The 25,007-nt window shown below is 40.0% G+C and overlaps 1 protein-coding gene across 1 annotated transcript in view; it reads left to right on the top strand.

Moving 5' to 3' along the window:
• IGSF8 (immunoglobulin superfamily member 8) overlaps nucleotides 1-25,007 on the top strand; it is a 500,226-nt gene that overhangs the window by 57,118 nt on the left and 418,101 nt on the right. Inside the window, exon 2 of the mRNA XM_044059079.1 lies at nucleotides 4,237-4,611. Coding sequence (XP_043915014.1) covers nucleotides 4,237-4,611 — 375 coding nt within the window. The remainder of the gene's footprint in view (nucleotides 1-4,236; nucleotides 4,612-25,007) is intronic.

The following is a 25,007-nucleotide window of genomic DNA, read 5'->3' as shown; positions in this document are numbered from 1 at the left end:
TTAGGTGCTACATGAGAGACTGTCATGTGTAATGCGGTCCCGAGTACATAATTATAGTAAGTTATGTGCTACATGAGAGACTGTCATGTGTAATTTGGTCCTGAGTAGATAATTATTGTACATTATGTGCTACATGAGAGACTGTCATGTGCAGTTGAGCAGTATCCTACCTTCACCAAGAATGATGCCACAATACAGAGATAAGATGATCAGCTTTAACAATTGGCTTAAACACTGGTGTCATTCAAAGGGGATCCAGTGTCTGTCTGCCTGGGATGACATGCTGGACAAGCCACGCTGTTTCTAAGGGACGGCTTGCACCTGTCACCCCTGGGATTCGGATATTGGCAAAGGCTCTTGCCACCCCATAGTGCCTTTTTAGGCAAGGCTCAAATTCTAAACCTACCACCCTAGAACACAAAAAGGAAAAAACTAAGGGTAATGCTGCTCAATGCCAGAAGTCTAAATCTCAAAATGCACTCGAGGCCCTTCTCAGTATGGAGAACATCGATGTCTGTGCTGTGACAGAAACCTGGTTCAAGGCTCCTGAGAGCACCCCGGCTATCAGGTTTTACCTCATATAATGCGTTCCGGCCCCAAAATCTAGACAATACCAAGAAAGGAGGGTATCCATATTCATCAAGGACACCCACACCTCAAGACTGGTGGCATACGATGCATCGGAGACCATCCAGGTGCAATTAACCATAGGCAAGACTGCTCTGCAAATTGTAGCATGTTACAGGCCACCCTCACAAACTCAGGAACCTCACATGGCCTTCCTGAAAACACTAGAGGGGATAAATGTATCACCAAACACCATCATACTAGGTGACTTCAATTACCCTAATATAGACTGGGAACACTACTCAAGCCCAAACACCCTAGCCCAAAAGTTCCTGGAATTCATAAACTCAAATGCCATGGAACAACTAGTCACCATCCCCACAAGAGGAGATAACATACTTGATCTCATCATCACGAACATGGGAGCACAATGTTCAACACCGGAGGTGTACCCTCACTGGTGAGACCAGACCACAAACTAATCTCGCTGGAGGTCCCCAACCCACCCCCACCTGAAATAAAAAAGACCACAGTAAAGAACTTCTCAAAAGCCGACTTCACACTTCTAAAGACTAGTGTGGTCTCCTTTAAGGCCCGAGCGAAATGCGCGGAAAACAGTACTCAAGCCGCTGAATCACTTACAAATGCCTTCTACCAGCACCTGCAGGACTGCATGGATAAGGCAATCCCAAGCAAAACAAAGACTCTATGTACCAAAGGCAAGCATCCAGTCTGGTGGACCCCAGCCATAAACAAACTCTACAACAAAAGGAGGAAGCTACTACAAGATAGAGCAAAATCCTTAAAAGGTAAGACACCCTTGATCACTATAAGTAAAAACTAAGAGCTCTCATAAAATCATCCAAAGCAAATTCGAGAGAAAAATAGCTAAAGACTCAAAAGACAATCATAAGGCCTTCTTTAGCTATGTAAGAAACCTGGGAGGAAACTCCCAGATATGCTCAGAGCTAGTTCAAAATGATGTGAAGATTACTGATCCTACAGACATTGCCAACATACTGGCTGACAGGTTCAGTGCAAACTTCTCCCCTCCCCAAAGGAGAGATATCTATACCAAAGCGATTGCAGCCCCCAAACATCTCCAGCCCAAGTGAGAACTGCTCTCTCCAAAGCAAAAACACAGCATCCATGGGACCTGATGGTGTCCCCGGCTGTGTGCTCCATGAACTCAATGAGGAATTAAACCCACAGCTAGGACAGCTGTTTAATCAAAGTCTTACCTCTGGATACGAACCCAGGGGTGGCACTGCAACTGTGGTACCACTTCACAAAGGCGGTGCCTCCACCGACCCTGGAAATTACCGCCCATTAGCTTGACAAGCCTTATCTGCAAAGCCATGGAGAGGATCATAATGGACCTCATAAATAAAGACATAGGGAATTTGCAGACTTTGGATCCAACCCAGTTTGGCTTTGTCAAAGGCAGATCATGCCTTTTAAACTTGGTTGACTTTTTGAAACAGTCACCAAAGCCATTGATGAGGGAAAGGCAGTCCATACAGCCTACCTCGATCTGGCTAAGGCCTTGATACAATACCCCATTCGGGTATCATTGAAAAACTCATCAGCTTAAATGTCAACCCATACATCACAAGATGGGTTGCAAACTGGCTGAGTGACAGAACCCACGGGGTCAGAGCTGCTGGCGCCATGTCAGACTCAAAGCCTGTCACAAGTGGTGTCCCACAGGGCTCAGTCCTGGGCCCACTCTTGTTTGGCATCTACTTTTCCAGTACAAGCAAACACAGGAGGGTTATGGCTGACAAAGTTTGCAGATGACTGCAAACTGGGCCATAGTAGAAAACACATCTGACACAGATATCCTTCAGAAGGGTCTCACAGAAACGGATAACTGGTGCCAGAGCCACCTAAAGTTAAATGCCAAAAATGCATAGTCATACCCTTCGGGAAAAACAAGGTTACCCCTAGCTACCAAATAGGTGGCAATCCACTGAGCACAGAAGAAGTTATCAGGGACCTGGGGACCCAGGTTGATAGTAGTCTGTCATTCGACACCCATGTAGCTAAAGTAGTTAGGAAGACCTTCTACATTGCCCACCTTATCATGAAGGGATTCTCATCTAGATCAAGGGAGGTCATAGTCTCCCTTTACTCATCACTCATCAGACCAATGATTGAGTACAATGCCCCATTCGGAATGTATCTGACCCGACACTTGCAGCAGCTGGAGAGGCCACAAAAGTTCCTCACCAAAAGGATAAAGGGTCTCAAAATCTGTCCTATGCTGCCCGACTGAAAGAACTCCAGCTCTATTCAGTCGCTACCGCTTGCTCAGAGGTGACCTTTGCCTAACATACAAGGCCATGTCAAACCCAGATTTGATGAATATGCTTCACCTCAAAAATCTAGATCCATCAGAGCCACAAGGGCGGAGACTTAAACCTTGACACGGCTATTAATAGGACGTGCTGGAGGGATAGATTCATCACCCAAAGACTCCCTATGCTGTGGAACAAAATCCCGGTACATGTGAGGCAGAGCACCTCGCTGGCCTTGTTCAAGAGAAATCTTGACCAATGGATGGGAGATCGCAGATATACCCCAGGGATTAACTCAGTGTCACTGCTCGACAGAGGCACAGAAAAATAATGGGTATAGTTCCCCATACTAAAGGGGTGGCCTAAGCCACAAAACGATGGGCTAGGCTTGTAAATGCCCTCGGGCAGATAGCCTAGTATGAACCTATGAACCTATGAACCTATAATAGGTCCTGAGTATATAATTATTGTAAGTTATGTGCTACATGAGAGACTGTCATGTGTAATATGGTCCTGAGTACATAATTATTGTAAGTTATGTGCTACATGAGAGACCGTCATGTGTAATATGGTCCTGAGTACATAATTGTAATAAGTTATGTGCTACATGAGAGACCAGTCATGTGTAATATGGTCCTGAGTACATAATTATTGTAAGTTATGTGCTACATGAGAGACTACCATGTGTAGTATGGTCCTGAGTGCATAATTATTGTAAGTTATGTACTACATGAGAGACTGCCATGTGTAATATGGTCCTGAGTAGATAATTAAAGTTATGTGTTGCATGAGATACTGTCATGTGTAATATGGTCCTGAGTACATAATTATTGTTAAGTTATATACTACAATAGAGACTGTCATGTGTTTTTTTTTTTGCTAGCTATTCTAACTGTAGTTGCAAAACTTTTCTTATTTGGTTCCCTTAAAACTGAGCAGCAATGCAAGTCAGAGTAAAAAATCCACACATTGCTTGTTTTCTGAGAAACAGAACTCTCTGACAATTTTTTTGCGGGTGCATCCCAATGGTTACATGATACCTTAAGCAACTACTGCTGGAAAGGTGATAGTTTTGGGCCAGAAATACTACATTTTAGATTTTCTGATGTTCAGGATTTATTTCTCTGTCTTGAATTTCTTGTTCCTTTTTAGCTAAGGCAAACACATTTGTGCAGCTGTAAGCATGCTTATGTTTTAAGACACCAGAACTAATCACATACTAACTGCAATTTTCCTGACAGATTGAATTATGCGAAAATATAACCATTAGAGACTGCTGCAGAGTAAGAAACACTTGCTTTAACTTGTCATTTTTCATGAGAGGACCTTATCACCTCATGCTCTAATAAGTCTGTTTTCTGTTCAACAGGTGTGTCAGAAGGTCGACTGGTAAAAGTCCCCCAAGGTCCTCTATTTCGTGTTGAAGGTACATCCATTTCCATACCCTGCAACGTAAGTGAATATGAAGGGCCCAGCTTGCAGCACTTTGAGTGGTTTATTTATCATCCTGATAAACCCGATATTCCTATTGGCATAATTAGTTCCAAGGACCCTAGCTTTCCCTATGCCATATATTTTCCACGAGTAAAGAGCAATGAAGTACAGCTAAAGCGTGTGCAAGATAACATCATCGAGCTGCAGATCAAGGCTCTCAAGCCGGAAGATGCTGGGGAGTATGAGTGTCATACACCATCCACAGACAAACGATACTTTGGCAGCTACAGCGATAAAGTGCATGTGAAAGGTGAGCAGACTCTACTGAGAAGTTTTATTACTGTCACAGAGCTCTGCCAGCTACTGTAATTAATATCTGTCAGCCATCTTTGAAAGCTGAGAATCCATTTTGCTTTGTGAAAATGCATTTTCTACTTTTGAGTCCACAGTTTTGTGGTCTGGCACCACCTTTCATTTCTGTTAACCCAGGTTTAAGTCATGTTTATAATAAAGAGTGAAATAAAATTAATTTGTTGATTCAGTGCAGGACTGTACTAGGAGTCGAGCAGTTCATAGTAGTTCTCAGTACAGGAACATTGTCATAGGCAGAGTAGTTGAATAAAATGATGGTGAAATGTTTTTAATCTCATGTAGGATTCTTCCATCAGTGATGTGCTTTGAGTTGGTGTACAGGAAATTTTAGAACATTTTGTTAGCCATAGTAAGAACCTCTCTGTTTTGCATTCAGATCATTTGTTTTTACAGGAGATCGTCCTTCCAGCATATTAGTAGCTAACTTGGTATGGTCACTGTAGAATATGTGACACTAAAGCCATCCACCCTTTGGTTCTCTAGACACTTGAGTTAGGCAAACTTTAATACCAAAAGCCATTTCTGTTGTCACAGAAATGCTACTCTTAAAGTGAATGTTGCGCTACTGTGGATGCTTATAAGGGGGTCCTGGGTATTTTTTCTGTTGGGAGTCAAATGTGAAGCTCAATGAATTTTTAAAACTGTTTCCATTTATTCTTATGATAATGGTGAAATGCTGGTCATGTATTTTATGCCCATTTTACCTGTGTGTTGAAAAAATCTGCATGGCCACTGTTAACTTTATAATTACACTTAAATGGATATCCATTGCAAGCGGTCTGTAATAACTAGCCCCCCCCCAAAAAAACAAAAAAACTAAACACATAGGCAGATTTTACTCACGCAGGAAACTTTTTTAATAAAACGGAAACACATTTGGTGTACATTGTCTTTGTTAGTAACCGAAAAGCTTGTTAAAAAAACACTGTTAAAAAGCTAATGAATTTATTATGTAAAATCAAAATGACCTATGAAATGTTATCTCATGACCTTTTTTATAATTAGTAATATGAAATTGTAAAGGTATTGCCAACAAAAGATAATAAAAGTGAAAGAAATGCAATAAATAAAATACAATTAAATTAATAAAAGTATGAAGTATTCTTGGCAAGATGTAAATAAAAATCAGGTGATCATTTAAATCTCAAATCCTGGGGTGGAGGCAGACACATTAGATGCTGTCTGCCAACAGGATTCTTTTTGTAATCTGGAAAAGCTTCCCAAACCCCTCTATGGGTGCAGGACTCAATAAAGTCTAATACATGATTAAAAAAATGTTTAAAACTGACAGGTACAAGTGAATGAAAGAAAAAAACACTGTTCTTGTGCTATTGTATTAGAATAAATGTATTACTAAATATAATTTATGGCTTGTTATACTGTGATATAAAGGGGACACACAGCTCACCTTGATGCATATATTGCACCGTGAGAGTTACAATGAAAGTATCTGGTCGCAGTATAACTTTTTCAGTATTTTATACAGCAAAAAATAGATATAAAGTTATATATTTGCTACATTGATTGCAAGAAAAAACATTCATATTTAGTACTCAAAGGTCTGAGTCACATTTGACCAAACTTTTCAGTTTAATACCGCTTCTTTTAATAAATATGAGGACTTCTCTAAAGCCATAATAACATTGGCTGTAGATAATGGTCATTGTTGATGTAATACCCTGACCCCATGTACAGAATGGGGAAAAAGTGTTTGATAATAATGCCAATGTCCTATATTTTAGCATCAAACTGTCCCCTTTATATACATCATTTGTTTGTGACAATCTCGCTGATAACAAGGTCCAAAGTGTACATCATCATTATACCTAGCTTCATGATATCATTGGGATCATCATGTAACACAATATCAAGTGTTTTTGATAAACTAATGGACTGGTACTTGCTTCTCCTTTCACTATACATTTCCTCAAAAATTATAATTTACTAGTCGACTCTGATGGCTCCTTAGGTGTCAGTATCATCTGAAAACACATCATCTGATGTTGCCAACTGACTTGTTTTGTCAGTCTGGTTTATTTCAACTAACCAAGATGTGTGGTATGGAGCTGCAAGTACAAATTACTTGCTCCCTTTTTCCTAGCTAAATGTGTGAACAGTTTCTTGTTTTTGAAGTATTTTTCTAAAACGGAATAAAAACAGTTGACTTTACAGTATTAAAACTTTCACAAAGGTACTAAACTGTTGATATAGTCTTTGAACATTTTAATTTTTCTTGTGAGACTGGCCAAACAATGTTAACATTGTCTGTAAAGCAGAGATAATGTTTAAGTATAACTGAATGAAGACTATCAGACACAGACATGCTCTTCTATATTGCAGGAACTATATTTGCATAACTAGGAGGTCATACCCAATCCCCACTGCCACACCTTCAGTATGCAGAAGAAATCTTTTACTGAAAATAAAATAAATCATGTTATAAAACAGATGTAAACATTCACAAATAAAATTGATTTGTTCTAGCTGAAAACACTTGGTTTGTATAGATATTCCATAAAGCATAATAAACACAAGGCAGTCAGAATGACAGTACAAAGGCTTTCTTTGCTCATTTTGCTCTGCTTTTCTTGTTTTCAACTTCCTCATATTATATGCAACCAAACATATTTCTATTACATGATTTCTTTTAACTTTAAATACATTTTACTAAGTTTATACACATCAACCACTTTTAATTCTGCTTCTGTCATTGTTCTGCCTTTTGTCTGATCATTTCTGATTATGATATAGAAATGTGTCTCAGTATTTAATCGGGTAGTTTTGTTTGATTCCTTATTTCCATAATGTAAGCACCTATCCTCTGTACGGGATCTTGTGGCCTCATGAATTAAAATGAATATATGTCAGATTTTTCTTTGATTTGCAGCACCACTGAAATTTCTGATTTATAAATAAATACTCTGTCTCTTTCTCTTCCTCATGAAAGTCAAACATATTGTAAACTTTCAAGGCTTATTCCCATACAGCATAAAGAAATGCAGCAGGCTGGACTTGTTTAGGCTTCATGATATACTGCTTGAATTAATAATAAATCAAATTGCAGAACACACAATTTCCAGTTCTCAGGCAGTATCCTGCCAAAAGTGATTCTGTAGGCTGTAGCATGTTCTATCCCAGGCCCACATTATTGTAGTGACATCTGATGCTAACATATAATATATGAAATATGAACTGCAGAACAAGACAGAAGACCGAGTGCTGACAGCTCCATAAGCTTTACTTTGATTGTACGCTCGTGTTCATTATACCAGACCCCGAGATATACCTACAAAATTCTGAAAGAGGCTAAAGGGACTGGCAGTTTAAAGAGATGCATTCAGAAGTTGCACATAGCCATTCTGTGATGGGTGAATGAGTGACATAGCAATATATATGAATACCCAAATGGCAATATACTATGACAATTATAAAAACTGGTAGACATTTTAAAAAGACAATATTGCAAGGATACAACACCTATGAAGCAGTAAATCAGTAGGAAGACTGTTTTGTTAAAAAGTAGAACAGAAAAATGCAAACATTTGGAACTGGATTAGCTGGGAAAATTGTATAATGAAATAGTATGAAAATTGACTCATTCACTGTGGTGGTGCAGCGGTAGCATTGTTGCCTCACATCAAGAGGTTCTCCTGTTCGATTCTCGGCTTGGGTTGGGAGTGCCTTCTGTATGGAGTCTGCATGTCTCCCCACGGTCGAGTGGGCGTTTGAAAGACATACGTTGAATGGGTGTGCCTTCGTTGAAGGTTGGGTGTCGGGCTGGCAACTCGACACCATAAAAACCAACTGCCAATCATTAGCAGACCGGAGTTCCGCTGTGGCGACCCCTAACTGGGAAAAGCCAAAAGATAAACAACAACAACAACTGGTACTGCAAAAATATAATAATTTTAATTAAGTGGGAAGGAGAGAGAGAGAGAAAAGAGAGAGAGAGAGGACTGTTCAGTGACTTAGTTCCTCAAGCTGCCTTTACAAGGACCTGGTAGTAGTGCATGGTGATCCTGTGTTTGAGCACAGCAGGTCACCGATGAGTTTTGTCATGGGGATCACTACTGCACAATAATTCCTCATCTGTGAACTAGTCAAAGGTGGACATCTAGACTTGAACTTCCAAATCTTTTGTGGATACCCACAGTGAGGTGAACTCCTTCTGTGCTCCAAACATTAGTCTAACATGGGCTTAAAAGGGAAAGCTGCTTGCACCATTGTTCACTTCTTCATAGCCACAGGAACTGATTGTTTTTTTCTGTCTGTCTGTTCATCTCTTTCACTTCCTTCCAGAGAATAAGTACCCAGTTTAGGAATTTTATTTAGTTGTTTATTTTTGCATTTTATCGTGATTGCATTTTCTGACTCCCATTCACAGTACATTTTTGTTTAGGAAAAAAAAGCACAAGGCGTTTTCTTGTGAGTGCTGTGCTACTTTTAGGCAAAAAAAAATGTGTAGAGACAAAATTCTGACAGTCTACAAGGATTCAAATGAACTTGAAGCCTTGGTTCAGGCAACTTGTACTATTGTAGAGCCTTCAGCCACTGGTCTGCAAACTGCAAAGCTCAAAAAATAAAGTTACTCAAGAAGATGAAAATTAAGGACTTTGAAAGCAGAGAGACACATACCCTGGTGATCCTGCAAGTGCTGCTCAGGTCTATATTCTTTGAGCTCAGTGAGGTGCCAGCTGTTGTGTTCCAAGTGTCACACCTTGTTCCCATTAAAGGAGAACAGTACCTACAGATTGAGGAAACACGTTTATTTCATCATGTCTTGATGTTTCCCACATTTTAATAAGACTTTTGGACTCTCTGTATACTTTTTTTATATTTTTAAATACAATTCCAGAATCTGACCACATAGGGACTGGCATCTTGATTTTTTAGTCTACCTCTAAGTATCCCACAGTGCAGTGTTTAGTTTTAAAATATTTTATCATAGTCCCTAAGCTCCTGTCAATGCACTGACTTTACATGTGGCTTCACATATAGGCTGCTTTCGTTCAGTCATTCAGGTTTAATTACTATTTCTTGCTTTTCAATAACTACTTAAAAGACAAACAGGGGTAGTCACACACAACAATATTTTCAGTGCCTTTTACTTTTTATTTCTTTCTGAAGAGGTCAGTTTTATAGGTTCATATGTGTGTACTAGGCTAATGGTCCTGGAGCCTTTACAAGCCTAGCCTATAGGATTACCCTGGCATTGTGCCACCTGACCTTAGTTCCCAGTGCCTCTGTCAAGTAGAGCCACTGGAGTGATCCCTGGGGTGAATTTTCTATTTTCCATCCACTCATCAAGATTTCTGTTGAAGAGGGCCAGTGAGGTGCTCTGCTTGACATGTATGGGAAGTCTATTCCATAGCATTGCCAGTCTCTGGGTTATGAACCTGTCCCTCCAGCATGTTCTGTTGATTGTGGTAATGAGGTTGAGGTCTCTGGAGCGTGTGGTGTGGAGGGATTGTGATTTCTTTACATGTAGCATTTTTTAACACAGCTGGGTCAGACATAGCTTTGTAAGTCAAGCAGAGATTGTCTCTAAGTAGGCGATATGAGACAGAGAATAGTTGGAGTTTATTTGAGCCTGTCCATATAGGACAAGTGTTTAAGGCTTAAGATCCTCTTTGTGAGGTATTTTTGCAGCCTCTCCAGTTGATGTAGGTGTCTAGTGAGGTACATGCCAAATGGGGCATTGTACTTGATGATTGGCTTAATGAGAGAAGAGTAGAGGGAGACAATGACCTCTTTCATCCTGGATGCAAAACCCTTAGTAATGAGATGTGCCACATAGAAGGACTTTCTGACCACAGTGACAATGTGGTGGTCAAAAGAGAGGTTGCTGTCAGCCTGTGTTCCCAGATCTCTTATGACTCCTTCTGTGTTCAGTGGACTACCATCGATGTGGTAATTCATGGAAACCGGGTTTGTCCCAAAGGGGATGACGACACATTTTTTTGGCATTGAGCTTAAGGCCATGGTTCTGACACCAGTCATTGGCCTCAGTGAGGCCTTTCTGTAGGATGTCAACATCACTTGGGGAGTCAATTATGGCTCCCAACTTGCAATCGTCTGCGAACATTGTCAGCCAGAGTCCCTTCGTGTTGGCCTGAACTTCAGAGAAGTAGATACCAAACAGGACAGCACCCAGGACCAAACCCAGTGGGACTCCATTCATGACTGGTCGACAGTCTGACTTGGAGTCAGCTACTTTCCCACTGTGGGTTCTGTCTGTGAGCCAGTTTGCAACCCATCTAGTGATATAGGGGTTGATGCCTAGCTTAGCGATTTTTTCTATGATTCCTGAGTGGGGAATGGTATCAAAAGCCTTGGCCAGATCAAGGTAGGCTGTATGAACCACCTTGCCTTCATCCACAGCTCTGGTGACTGACTCAAAGAAGTCAGCCAGGTTGAGCAGGCATGATCTATAGTTCACAAAACCAAACTGTGTGGGATCCAGAGTTTGGAGGTTCCCTATATCTTTGTTTATTAGGTCCATGATGTGTTCTATAGCTTTGCATATCAGTGTTGTCAGGCTAATGGGACGATAGTTCCCAGGGTTTGTAGTCGCTCCTCCTTTGTGGAGAGGGATGAATGTAGCAATGCACTATTCAGTAGGGACAAAGCCTGAGGTGAGGCTGTGATTGAACAGGGCACACAGGTGATGTGTCAGTTCACTCTGTAGTTCATGTAGAACACAGCCAGGGATATTGTCAGGTCCCATAGAAGCTGTATTCTTGTACTTGGACAGTGCTATTTTAACCTGTGCAGCAGTAATACTGGGTGCCTGACAATCTACCGGTATTGTGATTGGTCCTTTGGTGGGGGAGAGAGGAATAAAGTTGGCACTGAATCTGTCGGCCAGTATATTGGCAATATCTGTTGACTCAGTATAGGAGGTGCCATTGTGCAACAGCTTTGAACAAATCTGGCCATTGCCATTGAGATTCTTTACATAACTATAGAAGGCTTTGTGGTTGTCTTTACTATCTGCTGCAATACTGTTTTCATAGCTAGCTTTAGAGGATTTGATGAGGGATCTCAACTTTTTGTTGAGGCTGATAAGGGAGTTTTTCCAGTCTTGGGACTTCACCTTATTCCACATCAGTTTCCTCCTTCTGTTGTAGAGTTTGTTTATGGCAGGGACCACCAGATTGGCTTCCTTTTATTTTGGAGGAGAGTGTCTTGGTTCTGTTGGGTATGGAGAGATCCATGTATTTGTGTACATGTTTGTACAGGGCATTAGTGTATGATTTGGTGGTCATGAAGATATTCTCCAATTGCTTTGGAGAAGTTAGGGGGTGGGAGAGATGTGGATTTCCAAGGTGATTAGTTTGTGGTCGTATCTAACCAGGGAGGAGTTGACTATTGGTACAGAGCAACGGTCACCCATATTAGTAATGACCAGGTCAAGGATGTTGCTACCACTAGTGGGGCTAAGAATGAGCTGGTCCAGGGCATTGGAATTAATGAATTCCAGGAAATGTTGGGCAAGTGTATTGGTACATGAGTAGTTTTCCCAGTTAATGGAGGAGTAGTTGAAGTCACCCAGTATGAGGGTATTAGGTTGGACCCTAATATTCTCCATAGTGCTTAGGAACGTGGAGTGGGAGTCTTGGGTCATGGTTGGGGACCTATAGCAGGCTACGACCTGAATCGCTGTCTTACCCATTGTTAGCTGCACCTGAAGTATCTCTGATGCGTCATGTTGGGCTACCAGTCTGGAGGAGTCTGCATCCTTCATGAATATGGAAACACCACTGCCTTTGGAGCTTTGGTCCAAGTTCTGGGGCCGAAAGGTATGCAATGAGTTATTGCCTGGTAGTGCAGGGGGTGCTATCTGCTACCTTGAACCAGGTCTCCGTAACAGCACAAATGTTGATCTTTTCCATTTTGAGGAGTGCTTCAAGTGAGTGCATTTTGAGATTTAGACTTCTGGCATTGAGCAGTATAACCCTCAGACTGCATTTTCATTTCTCCCCTAACCACCTCTCTTTTCTATCTGTCAAAGGAGAAATTTTGAGCTGTTTGCTGCTGTTATTGATAGCTCACATCAGAGCTCATGTGCTGTTGCTATGTACTGTCCCCCTCACAGCAGGAGCAGAGCTCATGCGCTTTTACAATGTACTGTCCACCCTCACAGTAGGAGCAGAGCTCATGTGCTTTTGCTATGTACTGCCCACCCTCACAGCAGGAGTAGAGCTCATATGCTGTTGTCATGTACTGGCCACCCTCACAGCAGGAGCAGAGCTCATGTGCTGTTGCTATGTACTGTCAACCCTCACAACAGGAGCAGAGCTCATATGATGTTGCCATGTACTCTCCACCCTCACAGCAGGAGCAGAGCTCATGTGCTGTTGCGAGGTACTGTCCGCCCTCACAGCAGGCGCAGAGCTCATGTGCTGTTGCCATGTATTATCAACCCTCACAACAGGAGCAGAGCTCATATGATGTTGCCATGTATTATCAACCCTCACAACAGGAGTAGAGCTCATATGATGTTGCCATGTACTGTCCACCCTCACAGCAGGAGCAGAGCTCATGTGCTGTTGCCATGTAATGTCCACCCTCACAGCAGGCGCAGAGCTCATGTGCTGTTGCCATGTACTGTCCACCCTCACAGCAGGCACAGAGCTCATGTGCTTTTACTATGTACTGTCCAACATCACAGCAGGAGCAGAGCTGGGTTGGGAGGTTGGCCTAATGGTTTAGGTGTTTGCCTTACAAACGCAAAGTGCAGGGTTTGCGTCTCACAAAGGATAATCGGCTAGGCTTAAAATGGCTCACAAGGGCAGTTAGCCTAATACTAATCTATGAATCTATGTGGTGTTGCCATGTACTGTCCACCCTCACAGCAGGAGCAGAGCTCATGTGCTGTTGCCATGTGCTGTCCACCCTCAAAGCAGGAGCAGAGCTCATGCAATGTTACTATGTACTGTCCACCCTCACAGCACAAGCAGAGCTCATGTGCTGTTGCATTGTACTGTCTACCCTCACAGCAGGAGCAGAGCTCATGTGCTGTTGCTATGTAATGTCCACCCTCACAGCATGAGCAGAGCTCATATACTGTTGCTATGTACTGTCCACCCTCACAGCAGGAGCAGAGCTCATGTGCTGTTGCCATGTACTGTCCACCCTCACAGCAGGAGCAGAGCTCATGTGCTGTTGCTATGTAATGTCCACCCTCACAGCACGAGCAGAGCTCATGTGCTGTTGCTATGTAATGTCCACCCTCACAGCACGAGCAGAGCTCATGTGCTGTTGCTATGTACTGTCCACCCTCACAGCACGAGCAGAGCTCATATGCTTTTGTTATGTACTGTCCACCATCACAGCAGGAGCAGAGCTCATGTGCTGTTGGGCATGTACTGTCCACCCTCACCACAGGAGCAGAGCTCATGTGCTTTTACAATGTACTGTCCACCCTCACAGCAGGAGCAGAGCTCATGTGATTTTGCTATGTACTGTCCACCCTCAGAGCAGGAGCAGAGCTCATGTACTATTGCCATGTACTGTCCACCCTCACATCAGGAGCAGAGCTGATGTGCTGTTGCCATGTAATGTCCACCTACTTACAGTGGAGCACTTCAGAAATTGATTTAGCAGTTGTGAGAGGGTCTAAGCTGACACTCCCACCAAAAATGCTTTCAAAAAATAAGGAGGGAGAGTCCTAGCCTGATTTAGAAAGAGGCGCTTTTGTGCTGATCTAATGTTTCAGTCTTCAAACTGACAAAGATTTTGCCCTGGGGTTTAATAATGCTTAAGTAGATATAATATGTGATGTTGGTGATTTCCAATAAATCCAAAAGGAAGGAGTATGCAGATTTTTTCAACCTGCTTCAGACTGGGTAAGGATGCAGTTCTGTGCATGCATTGTACAGTGGAAACCCCCCTGTAGTAGAGAAGTGTAGTAAGGAGAAATGTCAGAAGATGTGAAAGAGCAGCTTCTAGATGTGCTCTTTGGTAAGGATTTGCTCCTTAGCCCTCTTTCACATGAGATTTGTTTAAAGCTAGAGGAAAAGGACATGATGAAGGTGTTGGTGAAGCAGTCATTCCTACGGAATAAAATAACATTTTCAGGCATTGACCTTTGTATAGATGGTAAAATAGTGCTCGTCACTTTAAGCAGAGAGAAGCTTTAGAGAAAAAGCAGGCCTTGACTGGTGGAAAAGGCAGTAGAAAGTAGCAGGGTAAAGGGAGGAGACACTCCCCTCCTGCAGGAATTGATTAGCTAGTATTGACTGAGCTACAAACGCTCTTTCATTTCACTTTTATTCCTCTTTCTCCTTGGGGTCAGGCAATTTATTCCAAAGGCAACTGATATAGCCTGACCTAAGTCAGACGGGTGATGAAGAATACTTCAGGGGCATCCAGTCTAGAGTTTGAGGATTCCTTTCTATACCGGTATGCATCCTAGGAACTAAACTCACGTAGCAGTGGTAATGCTCAAGCAGCTAATCATCTAGAGAGTGGTGGGAAAAATTCATCACGGATAGCAAGAAAAAAGTTTCTACTCCAAGCTCTAGGGACAGGAAGATGAGGGTTTATACTCCAAGCTCTACGGATTGGAACAGGAGAGTTTATACTGTAAGCTCTATCGTTTGTAAGAGGAGGGTTTCTACTCCAGGCTTTTCCTAGTCACACTGAACGATGGTCACTGCAGATCAGTTTTAGACCTTTAAGGATGTGCAGTTCCATAGGGAGCTCCAGTGCATAATACTGACCCTCCAGTCTGCCATTGCTGATTCCAGTGACCTTTCCTGCTCACTCTGGAAGACACCTGACTACAGTTACCCATCCAAAGGTGCAGTACCTTGGATTCAAGGTGGATGAGAGTCCTTAAATGATAAAGGAAATATTTCAATTTTTTGATGTCACAGCTACTAAATATCTCTACTTTCCACACTGTTACCTGACACTTTAACTTCCCCAGCCCACTATAATGTATCCATCTCTGTATAGAAGTATTAAAAATCATCTCTTAAGTAGCCTTATTTCTCCCAGTCCTCTGAGCAGTCTTCACTTACCTTCAGGTTGCCATTTCTTAAGACCATAATCTTTCTGCATTTCTCACATTTCATCCTTCTAACCAGCAGACAGTTGTACTCCTGTTGATACTGGTGAGCTATTTGTTATTCAACCTTTTGTTAGCCATAGTAATAACCTCTCAGTTTTGTATTTATTTCAGCCTTCTTTCCTATTTCTTAACCAGAACTGAACAATCTGTTTCTGCAGTTTATTGCCTACTTTACAGGAGCCAAAAAAAGGAGACCATGAAGTTTTAGCGTCAGTAATAGTCGTATGATGTTCCTCATTTTCTGTCTTGTTCACTTAATAAACTTTTCCTTTCTTAACAGAGAAACTATTAATTCCTACAATTAAGGACACTGTCTGCTCTTACTCCCTCCCATGCTAGGCAAACCAATATTCTTTCCTCACCCTTTGCAGTGCCCCCTCCCATGGCTACAGCCAAACAAAACACTAGCCTTACAACAACTTTTTTCATTCCTCTGAAGTCACAGCTATCTGTCACGCTTTTGCTGCACCTACCTTACTGTCAAGTTCCTCCTAATCCCCCCAAAAGATTCCTTTTTGCTGCCCATTTGCAGTACCTATTTCTCTTCCTACAATTAGGTGCGACTTCCCATAGAAAATGACCCTCTTTGGTAATAAATATGTACAGGATTTTAAACCACTAACAGCAAGTACACTGCAAAAACAATTGGTGACAATAGCTTTACATTAAAATGTTCTCAATATTCTCTATGTACTCCAGATTATAAATCGAAAGGCCTACAATTTTCAGTATCCACTGATAACTGCCTTCTTTCTCCCCATCAGTTTCCATTCCCTCATATTCTAGAGAAATGTTAATTCTGAAAGAGCAAAAACATATTGAAGGCATACCTGTCAATCTCTTAACACAAAAAAGTCTGGACAAAACCAAAAATACTGGGGGAACAAAGGTCTGAAAAGAGGCACAAATTTTAAATATTGCTCTTATGAACTTAGAAAGTTGCTAAAATAATAGATTTTGTGTTAACATGTATTTCTGAAGGAAATGTAGTCTTAAACTCAAAAGTCTGTCATTATTTATTGATTTCAGTTCTCAATGACTTGTCAACAAAATTATAAATTTAATGAGGAACTGAACAAAAATATGAGACAAAAATCTGGACAGATGAGGGGTATGCATTCTGCACAGTAGAGTCACAGCCCAATGGAAAATAATCTCAGTATGGGCTTTAACAATGCTACTCCTTCAGCACCTTTTAAAGCTCTTAAATGTGTCAGGTACTCTTCCATCAAAGTTCACTTAGTTACGTGTCACTTTTATATTGGTTATGTCTGAGCACATAGCCATCTTTAAAGTTTACGATAGTTTCTTTGAGGCACATTTTTAATATAGACATAGGTAGGGCACCACATCCCCCCTTGGGATTTTTTTTTTCTTTACAAGCTCATTCTTATGAACTTTGAGCCCATACCTTCCATAGAAGTAAAATAAATTCTTACCTTCAACGACACCGTTTCTAGCAACTGTTACCTCAGCCAGGCACATTTTCAAGTTACAAGGCTTATCTGTGGTCCCAACCTATCTGGTCTTTTATAACAGGAGAATTTTGCTGTGTATAACCTCTTCCTTCCTGGTTTAGGTGACTACAGTGTTGCATAAACCAGTCTGATCATTTATCAGTTTTCCTTTTTACACTGCACTAACTGAGGACAGTATATTTTTCACCCACAGGCAGCTCATGTATTTTCTTAATTATTTAAAGTTTGTTTGAATTATTGCTACTGTATGTCCTTATCTGCACAGAAAGGGCTGAAATATTTTTTAATGGAATGTATTGCAAGCTCCTCCTTTCTACTAACTTTATTTATGTATTTTTTCACAAGCCATATTTTATATTCTGCAGCCATATTCCTAAAATCTAAGCATGGTGTAGCTACTTATTTATTCTCACAATTACAAGATGCCAGTTTATCATCATACACTTACAAGATACCACTACAGCAAATTTTAACTATTTGAATGGTTTACTACTACATTTTCCAGTGGTCTTACCTAAGAAAATATAAATGTATTTGTTGGAAGGTGAATATGTATTACACCTTTGACAAAAGTAAAAGTCACATTTTCTAAGTATTTAAAACTGTAAGGTATGAAAGGGCTCATCCCATAAAAAAGTATATATACAGTTAAAAATAACTTATCCCAGCAGTTAAACAGAAAGGTGTGAACCAGTCTAAACACAAAAGGAAGGTTGTAATATTCACGGCTTTTTCTTTCTGAATTCCCGTTGTCTTGCTTTTCCTGATGTTAATCTCGCCGCATACACTCCTGTTTGCCTTTCTTTCAACAATGCAAGGATGAATTTCTCTCTGTATTACGCTGCCTCTTTCCTACTTATCAACACTGTGTGCATGTATTCCCATGTTTTCAGCTGTGATCTATATGCCTCTTGCAGTCTCGGTCATTCTGAAACTTCCCTCCCCCACAAGACTTTTTTTGCTGCATCTCGTATTTTGCCCTTCTCACCAGTACACCAACCCTACTGATTCTCTGCCACACATTTGATGGAATCACATACACCAACCCTACTTATTTCCTGCCACACATTTGATGGTATCACATACAGCAGGCACAGTGCCACCACCCCAACTTCTGTTAAGGGTGCCTAAGCCTCCCACTGTGGCTTTGTCATCACTTAAGCTGCAGTTGCCTTTCCCATCCTTAAATTCACCCACTTGCACAACCCTTAATGTGCATTATGCCATTCTGTCAGCATCAGCCCCAGAGCTGGCTGCGCATTCAATACTATGTTTCCCTTCCTTACTATCTCCTAAACTAATACATTCTTTTCAGATTATATGCAGCCTACTCACCTCCCAGTACATGTCAGTTAAACATTGAATTGTGCTTGCTTCTCCACTCTTTTACAACATTAATATGAGCAGAACATAATGGACACTTCACCAGTTAGCATTTCTGATCCTATAGTTCCAGACAGTAACTGCATACTCAAAATAAATATTTAGGCTTTATTTGAAAAGATATAACAGTACCTTATTATATTAACAGCATGCAGTGGGTATGAAACAGACTGCAGAAAACTTTAGCTGGCTACTACTGGTTTAGCGGTCTTAGGGTAATCTATCATTATTGAAAATACTCCTATCTGTTAGTATTGATACTAGTGAACAATACTTTTGGTATGCATTATTAACTAATGCAAGAAAAAAAGTATAGTCTTCTAACTGTAACCATCCCATAAAATCCAAAATCTGCACCAGAGATGACCAGAACAATTGAGGACAAAATGTTTTTTTTTTTTTTTTTTTTTTTTGACGGTCAAAACAGCTAAGAGATTAAAAAACTTAGTCCAGATACACTTGCAGTAGAGCTAAAAATGATCAGATGAGGTTTTGTTTCTAATTGCCGCTGGCTTTAATGCCACTATCACCTGGTAACAAGTAAAGGGAAGCTATGATCTGTGCTGTGCAGTGGAGTTTATTGTTGGGGGTTTGAAGGACTGGGCCTATATTGGATTGGCTTTGGAAGATATAAAACAGTTGGCATTTGCAAGTAGGCTGGTGATGAATGGGGAAAGAGTGTCCTGATGTTGGAGGTTTAAATAGTGAGGCTAGGAGGAAGTCAACTATTTGTTTCACTTGCAGCCATTTGGCCTCTTGCTTCAGGGATTGAATTAAGCATGGACTGTGTATAAAATGGGACCCCATGGATGGCATGTTGAAGATATAGACCCAAAGTATTAAAAAAAAAAAGACCATGATTTGACTGTTAGAAGTTCTTTAGAAATGGACTGAGACAGCAAAACTGCATACTTCTATTTGAGATCAGCTGTCACGGAGTGAAAATAAACATGTATTGGAGAATAAAATGGCTTTGCAGTTTTGGAAATGGCAAGCATGAATGGGTTGAAAATAAGAAATGCATATTCTAGGAAGGAAACTTGTCTAAGGTTGTGGAAGATAAACTTTTGTTTTAGTTAGAGAAGAAATGTAGGACTGTTCTCTTCATTGCAAGGACTTGACACTGTGGGACTGAGAGCCTGCCAGTGTCACTTGGATGTCTCCTCACAGTAGGGGTTGGACATGCCTCACTGCCCTTTCAAAAGGGAGTTGTGTAACTGCAATGAGTAAATGGCTAGGGAGTTTTAAGTTAAAAAAACACAAGTTTTAAAGTGCTAATTTTCTAAGAGACACTGGTGGATTGACGACCCCACTGGTGATATTTAACTGCAGAGTGATTGTGGATCCTGTAGAATCATTCTAAACACGTGTCTCGACTGAGGAAGGAAACTACAGCATGAAGTTAGGATCTATTTTTAAATATTTAAAATACTTTTGCATTTTACATAGGATTTGTCTATATTTCAGTGACTGATGTTACAGTAAACTAAACAGTCTGTCTACCAAGAATAATTACTTCCACTGTGAAACCTGGCATATTTTCTGCTACAAAGCTGCTGTGGTTGATTTTTCTTTTTTTTTTTCTAGACTTAAAATGCATTTTTGTAGGCCAGCAGCCCAGTGAGAGGAATGGTTTTAGTACTGTTCGTAAAATTTAAATGTGAATGAGCAAATTGTTTTGCATTCTCTTCACAGATCAGGAAACACATGAAATCACTAATTAGATGCATTTGCCTTGGCTTTTCCCAGCCTAGTGGTTTTAGTCACGGTTAGTCTGTACATACTGTTTCCCATCTTATTTTGTTTGCTTTTTGTAGTTGTATTAAAGTAATGTAACAGTTTGTTTTGATTAAAGAATGACAATGTATGCGATTTTACAGCACTTAATAACTGGAACTTGTTTATAAATAGTTAAGCGTATTTGAAATGTGCACTTCTGTCAATTTCACATGATCATTGAGATCTGACTGTCTCTGTCAGAATACAATCCCTGATTTCTTGATTTGCCCTCAGCTGTGATTACCTTTGTGTCTTAGGTTGCTAGATTACCTGTTACCTGTAAATGGTCCTCATATCATACACACTGAAGGTCACTATATAGATGCATTTCTCTGACTAGCCTTCTCCAGACTCAGCACTATGATTTTACTGTGGCAACAGTAAGACGTTGTCCCGTTCGATTCTCAGCTAGAGCGTCTTCTGTCTGGAGACATGCGTGAATGGGCGTACCTTTGTTAAAGGTTGTGCGTCAGAGCTGGCAACTCGGCACATAAAAATCTACTGCCAGTCATTAGCGGACCGGAGTTCCACTGTGGCGACCCCTAACCGGGAAAAGCCGAAAGACACAACAACAGTCAAACAAAAATGGGAAGAAACAACAAAAGTATTAAATAAAAAAAATGTTCGACCACCTGTATTTTAAAAAGACAAGAATATGAGTATATTTAAAAAAAAAAATTATTTATATGGAATCACTACTTAATACCGAAACTACACAATCCCGAAGCCCACAATACCGAGACTAAAATCCCTAAACCACACATTACCGACATTTTAAAAGCACGAAATTCAAAATTGCGAAAGTACTACATACATACAGCACACACACAAACATATACACAGCCTCCCCCATAACCAAACAAACCACCCTACACTAAAGATAAGCAAGGGGGCTTCACCCCCCTGCACCCCCCCATGTGGGGGGCTGTGCCCCCCACACCCCCTGACTTTAATATTCCAACTCCGAGATCGCACAGACATACACACAAGGCAAACTCACACCCACACATAGCCCCTCACACACACACACACACTTACACACACATACTTACCTGAACCGCAACACCAGAAGCACTAACTCAAAATCCCTTACCATCGGGATTTTGAATTTCGCACTTCTGGTCTTTCGGTAATGTGCAATTTTGGCTACATGGTCTCGAGCTTTTGAAATTCGAGATTTCAAAAGTTCGAGATTTAGTAGTGTTTCCATATATATATATATATATATATATAAATATATATATATATATACATATATATATATATATATATAAAAATATATATAAATATATATATATATATATATATATAAAATACATGTATAATATATTATATATATATATATATAAAATACATGTATAATATATTATATATATATATATATATATATCTATGTACGGCTCCCTATCAGATGATCGAAATGCCATTTCCGCGAATACGAAATGATCAACATGTATTACATGAACAACGCAAATGCTGAACGTCCAAAACAGTGAAATCTGAAATGTCGAAGTGTTTTGGTTGGCCCGTCTACGGTATAGCTCCATAAGGTAAGTGCGGGATAGGTATGGACCTGATGTGCATTATTTATTTTGTTAGGGTATATCTCTGTAGGGGAAGTGTGTGGTAGTTACGGACCTTAGGGTTAGGAAGGGGTTAAGCATAGTGCATAGATAGTTGTGTATGTGGGGTTTAGTGTAGGGTTAGAAGTTGGATTTTGGTACTCTACTTTAGGGTTAGGAGTAGGGTTTGGTTAGTGTATGTATGTGGTTTATTTATTTTGTGTGGATAGGTAGTATGTAGTTAGTGAGTTTGGTCTATTCGCTTAATACATGTCGCTCTTTTGGTATTCACTGAAATGGATTTTCGCGGAACTGATATAGACCCTATATTTTATTTATATATATATATAAAGCTGAGAAACTTGGCACAGTGTGCTTAACCCCAAACACTAATAAAATAGAGCAATGTTATGGAATTCTAAAACAACTTTATTGAAACTGCTGAGCACTTTAATCTCTGTTAATATCAGAGGTACTTCTCACATATAATCTTAACTGTCCTGAATTATTCACGAAGGTCTTCTGGAAATATTGTTTTATTAATTAAGTGTTGAAAAACTTTGTTTTTTGCATTTATTATACATCTTAAGGGCATTTATTACCATTGCTACTTGTGTTTGTTTTATCAGGTGATTGGTGGTTATATGACTAAAACACTCTTTAAATTTATGATATTTTATTCACTTACTCTGAAGAAGTCTGTAAGATATTAAGAAATATGAAAATGTTCAATGTTTTTAATAAAGGTACCTTGGACCTTGGTGACACTGTGCATTGAATGAACAATAAGTATGTCGTATGAAGTAAATTTTCCGAAACCCAGTCTTCATGAAGTAATATGTCTGAGGAGTTCCAACAAAGATATTATAATTGCAGCTAGTTTTGAAGTGACCACAGCAGATGATGAGTCATACTCTCAGGTTATGTAAGGCAGAATGATTCGGTGTACTTTACTTGTTCTTAACGTAGGAATGCTGGCTTCAAGTGCTGTTATTATTTTTGCCATTTGTATTCATTCCATTAAATAATATTAATTACAGTCTTGAAGCTGAGCATTCATGTAAACAGCATCAAAGCAATCTGTGCAGAGCAAAAGTGCAAGCAGGGAGACAATGGCAGTATCACTATTTCAATAAACAGAATTAAGCACAAGCTTGTATTTTACAGTGATTTCACATCTTCATTGTACTGCCAAAACAGTGTCAGCATATTATTTAGGAAAAAAATAGCTTTAATCATCCAGTGTCCTGTAATACAATACCAAGACACTGAACCCCACATTTGTAACAAGAAAGCATTGATTACACTGAAGTGATGGCTGTGAGCAACCATCACATGCATGTTGTACAACATCATTTTTTTTTTCATTTTATTTTATTTTCTAAGCATGAACAACTTAAAGTTGTAGCTATGATAACATATTTTTTTCATTTTATTTTATTTTCTAAGCATGAACAACTTAAAGTTGTAGCTATGATATAATAGCAGTAATGTATGGCAACAGGTTGGGGGTAAGTGTTATCAGGTAGAATTTGCTATCTCCTGGTCAAAGTGTTTGCTTCCTGAGCTTTGCCCTTACGATCAAACCTGCTAATTGGTGTAACTCCCCTATAACCCCTGTAATGGATTATTGCTTGAATGTTGTACGGAGCTGTAGAGTTATTCAGGGTATCAGGACAACACTGAAGATGGAACGTTTACTGAAAGCATGTTGGAGGTATTCTGACCTAATGCAAGAGAGTCTGATATAGTCTTTAGCTGGAGGGAAGAGACATTCAACTATTGAAGTAAATGTGTGGTACTGGAGTATATGCATTCTGGTTTATTGGGTAAAAGAGAACAGTATGAACATAGTTAAGACCGTGTTCTGATAATCCTCAAAAGCCTTTGTGACCTTTGAACTACTCATATTACATAGAGAGTGCGCCTTCATAAGTGAGGTGTCGAAGGCTTTGCTTCCCATATAAAACAAATTAACCTTGGGAGTGTTGGTATAATGCTTAAAGTCTTAACCTCACAAATAAAAGGTACAAAGTTTGATTCTGACCTCTCGTTATTGATTGTACTTGTAATAGTCTGCAGACTAATAGCCTAGTATTTACCTGTGAATATATTCATTGTGTGAAAAGTGTACCATATCTAACTCAGACTAACGTGAAAGACTGTTGTCCACAACACATGCTGCAACGATGTAAAATAGGCCCGGAGTGCAGCAGCTGTATAAAGTGTGATCTATTATTTGAATTGTAATCCAACTTGTGCTAGAGAGAATCTCTAGTCAGTTATATAAAGAATAATATTTAGTGGACTGAAGGAAGATGCCTCCTAGCTACACAATATGCAGATAGACTGTGGCACACTGCCATTCTTAACCAGCTGTAAAAGTTTTATATCACAACAATGCGTATTGGCTTCTTAGGTGTTAGATCTGCACTGAATCCTTCAGACCCCTTAAGCTGCAAAGCTTTTACACCACACCTAAGTGTTCTGGTTGTTCAGTTGATAGATATGTCCCGCCTTCTTCATACCTCTCAGCCTCTTAGTGGGAGAAATCTGGACAAAGCCTAAAATAATGTGGGGGGGGGGGGGCAAAGGCCCAAAATAGGGACATATTTTAAATATTGGTCTTACAAACTTAGAACGTTGCTGGAGTAACATGATTTGTCTTAGCATGCATTTTCTGAAGGATATGAAGCCTGAAACTCAAACGTATGTCATTATTTATTTACTTCAATCCTCTGTGATAGAAAACTATTATTTTATTATTTATTTAAGTGTGATGACTGGGGAAGTCCACTGAGCCAAGAAGAGACTGTTTTCAGTGGAGGCCAGGGGAGAAAAGCTCCACAATAATTGCAAGTTACATTTCACATGTTACAAAAGGACATAGTTCATACGGCTAACTGAGCATTTACATATAAGCTCTACTACTGATTTTATGAGGAATAGATGAAAAATATGGGGCAAAAATCTGGATATTCTGAGAAAATCTGAACAGGTGAGAGGTATGTTGACACTCCATCAGATGTAAATGCTTTGAAACTGAAAATAG

Source organism: Protopterus annectens, chromosome 17.part0, assembly GCF_019279795.1.
Source record: "Protopterus annectens isolate FY-2018-M chromosome 17.part0, PAN1.0, whole genome shotgun sequence".
Lineage (NCBI taxonomy): Eukaryota > Metazoa > Chordata > Ceratodontiformes > Protopteridae > Protopterus > Protopterus annectens.
The sequence above is the reverse complement of the archived record's forward strand: the minus strand, read 5'-3'. Positions and strand labels throughout refer to the sequence as shown.